General features: G+C 49.0%; 1 protein-coding gene, 1 non-coding gene and 1 pseudogene across 2 annotated transcripts; all 3 read left to right on the top strand.

Annotated features, from left to right (window-relative positions):
* Positions 1–2,734: 2,734 nt before the first annotated feature.
* Positions 2,735–5,356, top strand: LOC125547097 (annotated as a pseudogene).
* A 266-nt stretch (positions 5,357–5,622) lies between these two features.
* Positions 5,623–5,707, top strand: TRNAY-GUA. Its single transcript is given in 2 exon segments — positions 5,623–5,659; positions 5,672–5,707. It is a non-coding gene; the product is annotated as a tRNA-Tyr (tRNA).
* Positions 5,708–6,847: 1,140 nt separating this feature from the next.
* On the top strand, positions 6,848–10,672 carry LOC125545633 (U-box domain-containing protein 4-like). Its single transcript, XM_048709646.1, has 3 exons — positions 6,848–7,437; positions 8,683–10,162; positions 10,247–10,672. Exons 1-3 carry the CDS (start codon positions 7,103–7,105, stop codon positions 10,334–10,336), a joined length of 1,905 nt encoding a protein of 634 aa, XP_048565603.1. The 5' UTR covers positions 6,848–7,102; the 3' UTR covers positions 10,337–10,672.
* The last annotated feature ends 1,603 nt before the right edge of the window (positions 10,673–12,275 follow it).

The following is a 12,275-nucleotide window of genomic DNA, read 5'->3' as shown; positions in this document are numbered from 1 at the left end:
GCATCCCGCATAGCATACCATGTTTGCATCATGTTGTTCGAGCTTTGCACGTGGTTGATTGTGTTCCTTTTGCTTGTTTGCCTTTTTTGGGTAGAGCCGGGAGATGAGTTTGCTAACGAGGAGCCCGTTGAGTTTGCTTCCGAGGATCCAGTCAACTCTGACAACTTTGCAGGCAAGATGATCATACCCTCGAAATCACTTCTATCTTTGCTTGCTACATGCTCGCTCTTTTGCTATGCCTATGCTACGATACCTACCACTTGCTTATCATGCCTCCCAAATTGCCATGTCAAACCTCTAACCCACCATGTCCTAGCAAACCGTTGATTGGCTATGTTACCGCTTTGCTCAGCTCCTCTTATAGCGTTGCTAGTTGCAGGTGAAGATTGGAGATCGTTCCTTATTGGAACATTGTTTATTGTTGGGATATCACTATATTAACTTGTTATCTTAATGCATCTATATACTTGGTAAAGGGTGAAAGGCTCGACCTTTTGCCTAGTGTTTTGTTCCACTCTTGCCGCCCTAGTTTCCGTCATATCTGTGTTATGTTCCCGGATTTTTGCATTCCTTACGCGGTTGGGTGATAATGGGAACCCCTTGACAATTCGCCTTGAATAAAACTCCTCCAGCAATGCCCAACCTTAGTTTTACCATTTGCCACCTAGCCTCTTTTTCCCTTGGGTTTCCGGAGCCCAAGGGTCATCTTTATTTAAACCCCCCCGGGCCAGTGCTCCTCTGAGTGTTGGTCCAAACCAGAGCCCCTTGCAGCGCCACCTCAGGGAAACTCGAGGGCTGGTTTTAGTTGTACGGATTGCTCATCTGAGTGTGCCCTGAGAACGAGATATGTGCAGCTCCTATCGGGATTTGTCGGCACACTCGGGCGGTGTTGCTGGACTTGTTTTATCTTTGTCGAAGTTGTCTTGTAGAACCGGGATGCCGAGTCTGATCGGAATGTCTCGGGAGAAGGTTTATCCTTCATTGACCGTGGGAGCTTGTGATGGGCTAAGTTGGGACTCCTCTGCAGGGATTTGAACTTTCGAAAGTCGTGCCCGCGGTTATGGGCGGATGGGAATTTGTTAATGTCCAATTGTAGATAACATGAACTTTAATTTATTTAAAATGAATCAACTGCGTGTGTAACCGTGATGGTCTCTTCTCAGCGGAGTCCGGTAAGTGAACACGGTGTTGGAGTAATGTTTGCCGTAGATTGTTCTCTAGTTCTTCGTTCGTGCTTTGCCTTCTCTTCTCGCTCTTTTTTGCGAATAGGTTAGCCACCATATATGCTAGTCGCTTGCTGCAGCTCCACATATTACCTTGCCTTACCTATAAGCTTAAATAGTCTTGATCGCGAGGGTGCGAGATTGCTGAGTCCCCGTGGCTCACAGATTACTTCCAAACCAGATGCAGGGACCGATGATTCCGTTCCAGATGATGCGCTTGAGCTCAAGTGGGAATTCGACGAAGACTCACGCCGTTACTATGTGTCTTTCCCTGATGATCAGTAGTGGTGCCCAGTTGGGGCGATCAGGACCATGTCGCTTGTTGGGGTTGATATTTTATTTTGGTACCGTAGTCGGACCATGAGTGTATTGGATGATTGTAATGTTATTTATGTACTTTGTGTGACGTGGCGAGTGTAAGCCAACTATGTACCTTTTTCCCCTATTATCTGTTTACATGGGTTGTTGTGAAGATTACCTTACTTGCAACATTGCTTTCAATGCGGTTATGCCTCTAAGTCGTGCTTCGACACGTAGGAGATATAGCCGCATCGAGGGCGTTACACTAAGGACGCGGGCAGGTAGGTGGCCTTGTTCCGCATCTAGTTGATGGAGGTATTTCCATCCTTCAGTATGCTGATGATACTATCATCTTTATGTAGCACGACTTGGCAAAAGCAAGAAACATGAAGATTCTGTTATGCTTATTTGAACAATTGTCCGGGCTCAAAATTAACTTTCACAAGAGCGAATTGTTTTGTTTTGGAAGAGCTAATGATAACCAGGAGGCTTATAAACAATTGTTCGGTTGTGAATTGGGCCCGTTACCGTTCACGTACTTAGGTATACCCATTCATCATCGTAAGCTGACTAAATGCATCGAAGATCGTTTTGAAAAGAAACTGAGCTGTTGGAAAGGGAAGCTCATGTCATACGGAGGACGATTAATTTTGGTTAATTCGGTCCTTACCAGTATGCCTATGTTTCTCCTATTCTTTTTCCAGGTCCCGGTGGGTGTCAGGAAAAGGTTAAACTTCTATCGATCTCGATTCTTTTGGCAGAGTGATGAGCTTAAACGAAAGTATAGGCTTTTTAAGTGGGATATAATCTGTAGGCCGAAGGACCAAGGGGGTCTAGGAATTGAAAATCTAGAAGTCAAAAACATATGTCTCCTTAGCAAGTGGCTATTTAAACTTTCGTCAGAGGCAGAGGCTACTTGGGCACAGATTCTACGTAATAAGTATCCTCATGCTAAAATCCTGGCCCAGGTGACTGTGAGGCCCTCTGACTCACCTTTCTGGAAAGGCTTGATGAGAGTTAAACAACTCTTTTTCAACAAGACAAGATTCATAGTCGGGAATGGAGCTAATACGAGGTTCTGGGAGGATACGTGGCTTGGGGAGAACCCCCTTGCACTTCAATATCCTACTCTGTACAACATTGTTCAACGTAGAGAAGCCTACGTTGCAACCGTTTTACAATCCACTCTCCTCAATATTAGTTTTCGGAGGATGCTAGTTGGAAATCGTTGGGAGGCCTGGCTTCATCTTGTAAGACATTTCATGGATGTACAGCTGTCCCAGCAGCCAGATCAGCTGTATTGGAAACTTACTAAGAACGGCGTGTTCTCGGTCAAATCCATGTATCTGGATGTCATAAACTCTAGCGTCATTCCTTCCTCCATGTACGTTTGGAAAGTAAAGGTACCCTTGCGAATCAAAGTGTTTATGTGGTTTGTGCATAAATAAGTCATTTTGACTAAGGATAATCTGGCAAAACGCAACTGGGTGGGTTCTGCTAGATGTAGTTTTTGTGACTATAACGAAAATATCAAACACCTCTTTCTTGATTGTCCGTTGGCTAAGATTCTGTGGCGGTCGATTCATATTGCGTTTAATATTAATCTGCCCACCTCTGTCAACATGTTATTTGGAACGTGGCTTGATGGGGTTGATTCCGATACAGCGAGGCACATTCGTGTTGGCGTTTGTGCTTTACTTTGGGCAGTCTGGAACTGCAGGAATGATTTAGTTTTTAACAGATCAACGAACATTCACTTTTTGCAGGTTGTCTTCAGGGCCACGGCGTTCATCCGTATGTGGTCGTTACTCACTCCGACGGAGGCCAGGGAGTGTTTGGTTACTGCGTCTACCCGATGGGAGATGGTAGCTCGGAATATTTTCAACCGGTTTGGATGACGGTCATGTAATAGAATAGGCATGTAGTGCTCCTATTTTATTTGCCAGCCGGTTGTGGCTTTTTGTCTTAGCTCTTTTGAGCTTTTGTTTTTTTCACACTTAGAGACTTGAAGACTTGTTGCTGGACTATCGTTTTAATTTTATGAGCCGTATGCATCTATCTGATGCAGAGGCTGGGATAAAACCCCTTTTCGAAAAAAAAAACTATTACTGTTGGATTGCACCTGCCACGCGTGCGCGTCGGAACTCTGAAATGCGAGAACAGAAGTACGTACGTACTAGCTAATAACGCGTGTTTATTGTTGTATATCAATATCATGGTTTGTTTGACGGCATTGTTGGGATGGGTATCATGGTTTCAGTTGTACGTCGTCTACATGTGGAGCCCGTCGGCAGGACCCGCCGGCGACGCGCAGTCCGGCCACCGCGCCAACCGCCTCGGCCGCCCGGCCTCCGGTCCGGCGATGTCATAATCGGCGTCATCGATACCGGTGCGGGCGACAAGCGCACGACTCGCATCGTGAGTCGAGACAGACACTGCCTGCATTTCATTTTTCTGATTTGCTGTCTCCTTCACGCGTCTGGCCGGAGTCGCCGAGCTTCGACGACGCCGCCGGGATGCGGGACGTGCCGGCAAGATGGCGAGGGGTGTGCATGGAGGGCCCACGCTTCCACAAGAGCAACTGCAACAGGTGCTGTAATAACAAGAAAAGAAAAAACACTTGCAATGTGCACCTTGTGACACGGCTGAACTTGTGCCATCGTGTGCCGCAGGAAGCTCATCGGCGCGCGGCACTACGGCAAAAAGGCCTCCTCGCCGAGAGACGACGTTGGCCACGGCACGCACTGCGCGTCAACGGCCGCGGGCGCGGCCGTGGAGGGCGCGGACTACTACGGCCTGGTACGGGGGCGGCGCGCCGGCCGCACGCGTGGCCTCGTACAAGGTGTGCACCACGGACGCGTGCCTGGGCTCGGCGCTGCTCAAGGCCATCGACGACGCCGTCAGCGACGGAGTGGACGTGATCTCCATCTCCATCGGCACATAGCGCTCGGCGCCTTCCACGCGCACGCGCACCAGAGGGGCGTCCTCATCGTCTGCTCCTCCGGCAACGACGGGCCCGACCCCTACACACGTCGCCAACTCCGCGCCGTGGATCCTCACCGTCGCCGCCTCCACTATCGACCGCGCCTTCCAGTCCAGAATCGTCCTCGGCAACGGGAAAGTCCTCAAGGTACGCGTCGCCATCGCCATCGCCGTGCTACACTGCTTCGTATCCCTCAACCTCAACGCGACGCGCCATGCCATGTCTGGGAGTCGGCATAAACTTCTCAACCAGAGCCTCGGCGGAGAGCGCTACCCTCTGGTGTTTGGGGCCCAGGCGGCAGCCCGGCGCGCGACGGTGGCCGAGGCAAGGTACATATATCAAGACCATTTTGAAGACGTCAAGTTACTACGTTTTACAATGTTGATCGCTGATCAGTCTGTGACGGCTGCATTGCAGCAACTGCAGTCCAGGATCGCTGCGCGCGCGCAAGGTGGACGGGAAGATCTTGGTGTGCGTCGCCACGGACTTGACGGTGTCGCGGCGGATAAAGAAGCTCGTCGCGGAGGACCTCATCACGGCGAACGTCAACTACCCGTCCATCTCCGTGCCGCGGCTCGCGGCCGGGAAGCCTGTCGCCGTGTCGCGCACCGCCACGAACGGGGGGCCGTCCAAGTCCGACTCGACGTACGTGGCGTCCGTCGAGGCGCCGGCGGGCCTGTCCGTGAAGGTGTCGCCCCAGCGGCTGCTGTTCTCGAGGCGGTGCACGACGGCGGCGTAGGAGGTGCGCTTCGCGGGCGCCGGGGCCAGCAAGGGGTACGCGTACGGCGCCATCACCTGGTCGGATGGCGCGCAGTCGGTCCGGACGCCTTTCGCGGTTAATGTTGTGTGATCCTCCTCTAGATGGAGAAGATACTCGGTCAAAATCACGGCCTGCCTGCCTCCGTTGCATGCAGCATAGCTGGTGGGGTAGTCATGCACTCATGTTTTATGGCTTCCTGTAGGCCCGCAAAATGTAACTCGAGTAGATTAGGTTCCTAATTACAAATAACACCCCCAATCATTTCTTTACTCTTTGTTTCCCTCAAGTAGCGTTGATCGAATCCTTGTCACAGCTTCTTCTTAATGTAAGAAAGAATTATTTAATTCAAACACAAACCGACCTTAGCTCAGTTGGTAGAGCGGAGGACTGTAGTGTTGCAGATCAATCCTTAGGTCGCTGGTTCGAATCCGGCAGGTCGGACACTCTCGCCACATTTTTTTTTCGACACTTTTTTTCTTCCTTTCTTTTTTTGAGGGTGCTTTGTGGCTGCCGAGGTTAGACTAGCCACAGTGGGAGTAACTTCAATAGTAACATCGGGTCCAACTCAGCAAATTTGTTTATGCGGCAATGAGTTAATGAGGAGAGAGCTAGTTGTAGTAACTTAGCTAGTTACTGTAACATCACATGTTCCAATGCAATATGAGTCTATAACCTAATAAATGAATCTTTACATGTTATCACATTTAAGTTACTACCTACTATGAAAATAGTAATATAGTCTAAGGATATGTGTGTATTACTAGTGTATGTTACTCTTAATTGTAGCTAGTCTTATAGCGAGCGATCCAGCACAGATGGGTCGCTGGAGATTGGTTCGATGGGGTCGCATGCCTAGACACCAAAGTCGACCAAGATCGGCACACCGGGCAAAAAAGTGGTGACCAAGGATGATGGGCCGGCCTCGGACAAGGTGGCCATGGAACAATGCAGAGGTGTCAGGGACGGGGCAGGTATTGGCGAGCCTGCTCGAGTATGAATGTGATTGGTGAAGAAGAAGAGAAATAAAAATAATAATAAAACAAAAAATGCTTCGTGGTGAGCTGAATCGTATGTCACAGACACAGAATCACTGACCGAACATGCTTGGACACTCCTCGTATTCATTTCATATACTCTCTCCATTTTTTTAGTCTGCATATAAGATTTGAGCAAAGTCAAACTTTATAAAGTTTGACAACTTTGTTGAAAAAATATCAACATCTACAATACTAAAGCTATATGGTATGAAAATTAATTTCATGATGCATCTAATAATATTAATTTTATATTATGAATCTTAATATATTTTTCTATAAACTTAGTTAAAGTTTAACTCTGACCAAATTTTATATACAGAGTAAAAAGAGACGAAGGGAGTATGAGGGCAATATGAGGGGTGCCAGGCCATAATAAAAACATTTAAGGAAGCTTTGAGAGGTTTGGTTAGATCAATTATTTAGTCTGTCTGGTTAATGACTCTGCGTTCTGATCAATTTGAGGAGCCCGCTTACAGATGGTTTTACTCTCTCTATTTAAAAATACCCGTGGGAGAGAAATTGATAAGGCATCTATTTTCCGACGAGTATTTTCCGCACGGAGGATGAGATTTTTGTGCAAAATAGTAAAATTCCCCACCTGAACCAGTTCCTCGCTCCTTTCCCTGACACGCCGGCCGTCGCTCGCTCGTACACGGCGACTTCGCCGGCGACTTGCGACGACGACTACCACCTCGAGCGCGTGCTCCTCCTTGACCGCAAGGCAGCGCAGGAGCTGTGCTGGTCAAACGCCCTCAGCTTCTTCCTCGCGCTGCATGAAGGTCGCAGCCCACCTAGCGAGATGCCCACTTCCTCCCCCTCGTTTGTGTCGGCGGAGGAGGAGATGAGGAACTGGGCGGAGCTGCCACCGGACGCGATCTCAACCATCCTCCAGAAGCTCGACCACGTCGACATCCTGATGGGGGCCGGTCAGGTGTGCCGCTCCTGGCGCGGCGCCGCCCGCGACGAGCCCGAGCTATGGCGCCGCATCGACATGCTGGGCCACGCCGACCTCTCCCCCGAGCTCAACCTCCACGGGATGGCGCAGGCCGCCGTCCGCCGCAGCGCGGGGAGATGCGAGGCGTTCTGGGGCGACTACACCGACGACCACGACTTTCTCCTCTACCTCGCCGACCAGTGAGAATTTTTAACCACCCCCCACACCATCTTCTTGTTTTAGGAGCTTTCTATTTGATTTGTTAGGCAGTGGCTACATGTTCTGTTTCCGTTCCAATCCCTTGCAATTTATGTGTACCTTCGTGTTTCGTTTAGCGGAAAAGTTCTGTACAATTTTATTTTTGGGTAGGAATCATGCAATTTTGCTATGGAATCACACAACTGAAAATTATGTGGTTTCTGATTTGATGCTTATAGTGCCTTTTTGTATTATCACTTTATCATGTTTTTCAGACTTATAACACTAGTTATTTTATTGAATTTATTATATATATTTCAGTAAGAGGAGTGACTATTCTTAGTTTGATAAAGAGAAAGCGCTAGAGAAAACCTATCACCGTGCATTACTCCGGACACCATACCGCCTTCATGTTGTCTGCAGCTTCGTAAAATTTAGTGATACTTAATTGGCAAGGGAGAATGGATGAGCGACTTACAAATAGAAGCACTTGTGGACGTATGGGTAAATCATAGAATGTTTGCAATAATTGGATGATTCTGACATTTCAAGTTTTACTCTGCTGAATTTCTCTTATCACAACATTTAGCCACCCTCTGGTCTGGTCATTGATCTACTTATCTTCATACAGTTAAACCTATCCCTTTGTGCCCACCCTATTGAAAAAGAATGCTGATTTTCCAGCCAACCAAAAATTGTTGTCCCGTCGTCAACCTGTGCATTGGCTTGCCAACTAAGAATTAACTCAGCCGAGTTCTTCATATATTGGTTTGTTAATACAGCGGGGAAGTATTCTTTGGTTTGGTTTGAAACACAATACAGTTGTGAGTTAGCCTTTTAGCGCTTCTGAGTATTTTCCAGTGAAACAGTCCCATTAGCAATGGTTTGAGACTTTGGAGTTATGTTGCTTGTTGAACAGAACAAACTCAACCGATTTCATATGCTGGAGTGCAGAGTTTATTCTAATTTTGCAACCTGCGATGAGGCATAAAAAACTTAGCATCCCTGAAATTTTTGTCAAATCAAACAATTAATCATTAATTGAATTGTCACTAGACCTCTTTAAGTTATGATCTGTGTCCTATGATGCTATGCAGTTATCTGAATTTATGAAATGTTCTATTCGTGCTCTGCAAATCTGTCGAAACATAAATTTAGCTTACTGTTTTATACAGGGTGCTTATGTCTTTCTATATGTGTGGCATATTTTTTTATTGGTTATTGAGATCCAAGTGCTACATTTGCAGGGCACCATCTCTCAAGAGTCTTCGCCTCATTTCTCGCTATAATTTTGATAAAGTACTTAAGGAGATGATAGTGAAATTCCCTTTGCTCGAGGAGCTCGAGCTTTCATTATGTTCAGATGTGGGTGAGAGTGGTGTGTTTGGGGTTGTTGGCAAAGCATGCCCACAACTGAAACGCTTCAGACTGAATAAGGACGTGTTCTATGATTTTGAAGCTAGTGACAATGACAGGGACGACGAAGCCATGGGGATTGCAACTATGCATGAGTTACGCTCTTTGCAGTTATTTGCCAATCGCCTGACCAATAAAGGACTGACAGCCATCCTGCATAATTGCCGCCACCTTGAGTCCCTTGACATTCGTCACTGCTTCAATGTCTGCATGGACAACACCCTGCGTGCAAAGTGTGATAGGATAAGTACATTGAGGCTTATCCTGCCAAGATTAAGTGATGTTCGCATGAGAGGGCAATTTGTTCGTCGGCAAACATCTGACAGGGGATTCCCCAGAATAATATCTTCCTCATCCATGGATGCCCAGGATGATCTTTCTGCCATCGAGAATCAGGTGTGCAAGCTAAGTGATGTTCGCATGAGAGGGCAATTTGTTCGTCGGCAAACATCTGACAGAATAATATCTTCCTCATCCATGGATTCTCGGGGTGATCTTTCTGCCATTGAGAATCAGGTGCGCAAGCTAATCGATGATTTGAGAAGCGATTCCATAGAAGGTCAAAGATCAGCGACATCAGAGATTCGCCTTCTAGCTAAGCACAACATGGAGAACAGGATTGTCATTGCAGATTGTGGGGCTATAAACTTGCTGGTTGGTCTTCTTCATTCACCAGATGCCAAGATCCAAGAAAATGCAGTGACATCCCTCCTCAATCTGTCCATCAGTGATAACAATAAGATTGCCATCGTGAATGCATATGCTATTGATCCTCTCATCCATGTCCTGGAAACAGGGAACCCTGAAGCTAAAGAGAATTCAGCAGCTACTTTGTCCAGTCTCTCGGTTATTAAAGAAAACAAAGTGAGGGTTGGACGATCTGGTGCCGTCAAGCCTCTCGTGGACTTGCTGGTAAGTGGGACCCCGCAAGGAAAGAGAGATGCAGCTATTGCATTGTCTTATTTATCCATAATTCATGAGAACAAGGGTCACATTGTGCAAGCTGATGCGGTGAAGCAACTAGTTAAGCTTATGGATCCTGCTCTTGGAATGATCGACAAAGCTGTAGCTGTCTTGGCAAATCTTGCTATGATACCAGAAGGGAGAACTGCGATTGGGGAGACACGAGGTATTCCAGCTCTTGTTGAAGTTGTCGAACTGGGTTCACCGAGAGGGAAGGAAAATGCTGCCGCGGCATTGCTTCAGCTATGCACAAACAGCAGCCGATATTGCAGCGTAGTTCTTAAAGAGGGCGCCGTGCCCCCTTTAGTCACACTGTCACAGTCAGGAACACTGCGAGCAAGAGAAACGGTCTGCCACTTTTTACAACAAAATTTACATCTTGAAGAAAACCACCTGCAAAATCATTTTGCTAAGAATATGTATTTGTTGCAGGCACAGGCTCTTCTCAGCTACTTCCGCAGCCAGAGACATGGGAGCTCATTAAGCGTTTCCAAGTGGTTGACCGGTGCTGCGTATTTATAGTCAGATTGAGATTGTGCTCATCATCTCATGCTACTTGTTGGGCGTGGGTGTTTGTTGTTGAGATGGCGCCTTTTTCGGGTTTTTTTACATATCTTTTGTGCAGCTTGTTCATTGGTATCTTTTTGACCGGGATTTTGCTTTGCACGTGCTGTTAGCTGACTCGCACTGGTTTACTGCTTGCATGCTTCTACTGAGAGATGTCTCTGATGTGCCTGATGATGCGATTGTAGGCTAGCAGCGCTGTATCATGATAGCTCCAGGAGCTGTCCTGGCTCAACTCTGCCAGGTGGCTTTTGTGATGCGTTGATACTTGGCAGTTAGCACAAATTTGCGTTATGCAGTACTAGTAGCTCAGCAGTCTACCTCAGTTATGTCTCTCTGATTGCACAGACTGTTTTCTATAAGAGAAAAGGAAGCGTCATGTTTCTTGTGTCACTGGCCTATTTCATCTGGTTCAGCGAGACAGATCGTAGGATGCAACCATGTGTTTCTCCCTGCCCCTCGAAGGGAAAATGTAATCGTGCCTGACAAGATTGGGTGCTGTCTGCATGAGAGGGCAATTTCTTCGGCGGCAAACATTTAACAGGGGATTCCTAAGAATAAATCTTCCTCATCCATGGATGCCCGGGGTGATCTTTCTGCCATCGAGAAGCAGGTACGCAAATTAATCGATGATTTGAGAAACGATTCTTTAGCAATCTATCGCGAATGCAGATGCTGTCTATCCAGTCATCCATGTCTTGGGATATTGAAAGAGAATTGGGCGTCTGCTTTGTTGTTCGGTCTCTTTGTTTGTTTTTTCAACCGGGCATTCCCCTTGCCATTACGGGCTTAACGGAAATGGAGTACAAAGTTCACTGGTATTACAAGCAAGATAGGAGGAGGGAAAGAGAGGGGAGGCGAGCTGGTGCATTGCCAGGAAACCTGCTACGAATGCTCGACATGGAGAAACCCATTACGGGACAAAACATGACAACGCAAATAGTTATACGGTAAACAAGCAACCTAACACCATCATAATGTATTGAGAAGGACCCTAGATCGCCGCCGCCGCTCCCCTTTCTCGCCTTCCTTCTCCCTCGCCGCCGCCGGGCAAAGCCCGCGTGTGCGTCGGCGGCGGCGGGGCTCCCTTCCTCTCGCGAGGCTCCTGGGCAGCGCGGGACGGCCGGCCCTCGTGGCGGCGCTCGGCTCGGCGGCAGGTCGGGCCGCCGGCGGATCTGGGCGGGGCTTCCCTGTGCGGCGCTGGTGGCGGCGTGGTCTGCGCGGGGCGGCGAGGCATGGGCTCCTCCTCCTCCCGATTTGATGGCGCCGCGGTGGCGCCGGCGCTCGGGCGTGCGGCGGGGTCCGTGACGGTGGTCGGCGCGCGACGTCTTCCTCCCCGGTCTGATGGCTCCACGGTGGCACCAGTGCTCGGGCGGAGGTTGGCTTCGGCAAGCGGTGGCGGGCGCTGGGCTCTCGGCGGCGCTCCGGCGTGTGCAGACGACGGCGGTCCCTGTGCGCGGTCGGCGGCTCCGTCTCTGACCCGGACGGCGCGGGGGATGGCGGCGGCTCGGCGTGGCCGGCGATCTGGATGCGGTGGTGCCGGCGGCTCGCTGATCTGCCGGTATTCCAGGGTCTGCTTGATGGTGCTGGTAGTGACGTCAACCCGTGCACGAGAGTTGGATCCCTTCGAACTGATCTGGGTGAAAACTTGCCTTCGGCTTCTGCTAAGGCCGGCGGTGGCGGCGCTATCTGCATCGTTCCCTTCTTGAAGGCATCGCCGCGGGGAAGTTCAAGGCCACTCTCTGCTACCTCCGGGGGAAACCCTAGATCGGATGATCGGATGACGGCGGCGCTCTGGTGTCGTTCCCCCCTTGGGGGCGTCATTCTTGGCGGTACACACGTGATCAAGGGACCAGAGGACTGATTCTTTGGTGGAGCGGTGCTTCATCCTACACAC

The sequence above is a fragment of the Triticum urartu genome, chromosome 3 (genome assembly GCF_003073215.2).
Source record: "Triticum urartu cultivar G1812 chromosome 3, Tu2.1, whole genome shotgun sequence".
Taxonomy (NCBI): domain Eukaryota; kingdom Viridiplantae; phylum Streptophyta; class Magnoliopsida; order Poales; family Poaceae; genus Triticum; species Triticum urartu.
Note: the sequence above shows the minus strand (reverse complement) of the source record. Positions and strands in the feature narration are given on the sequence as shown.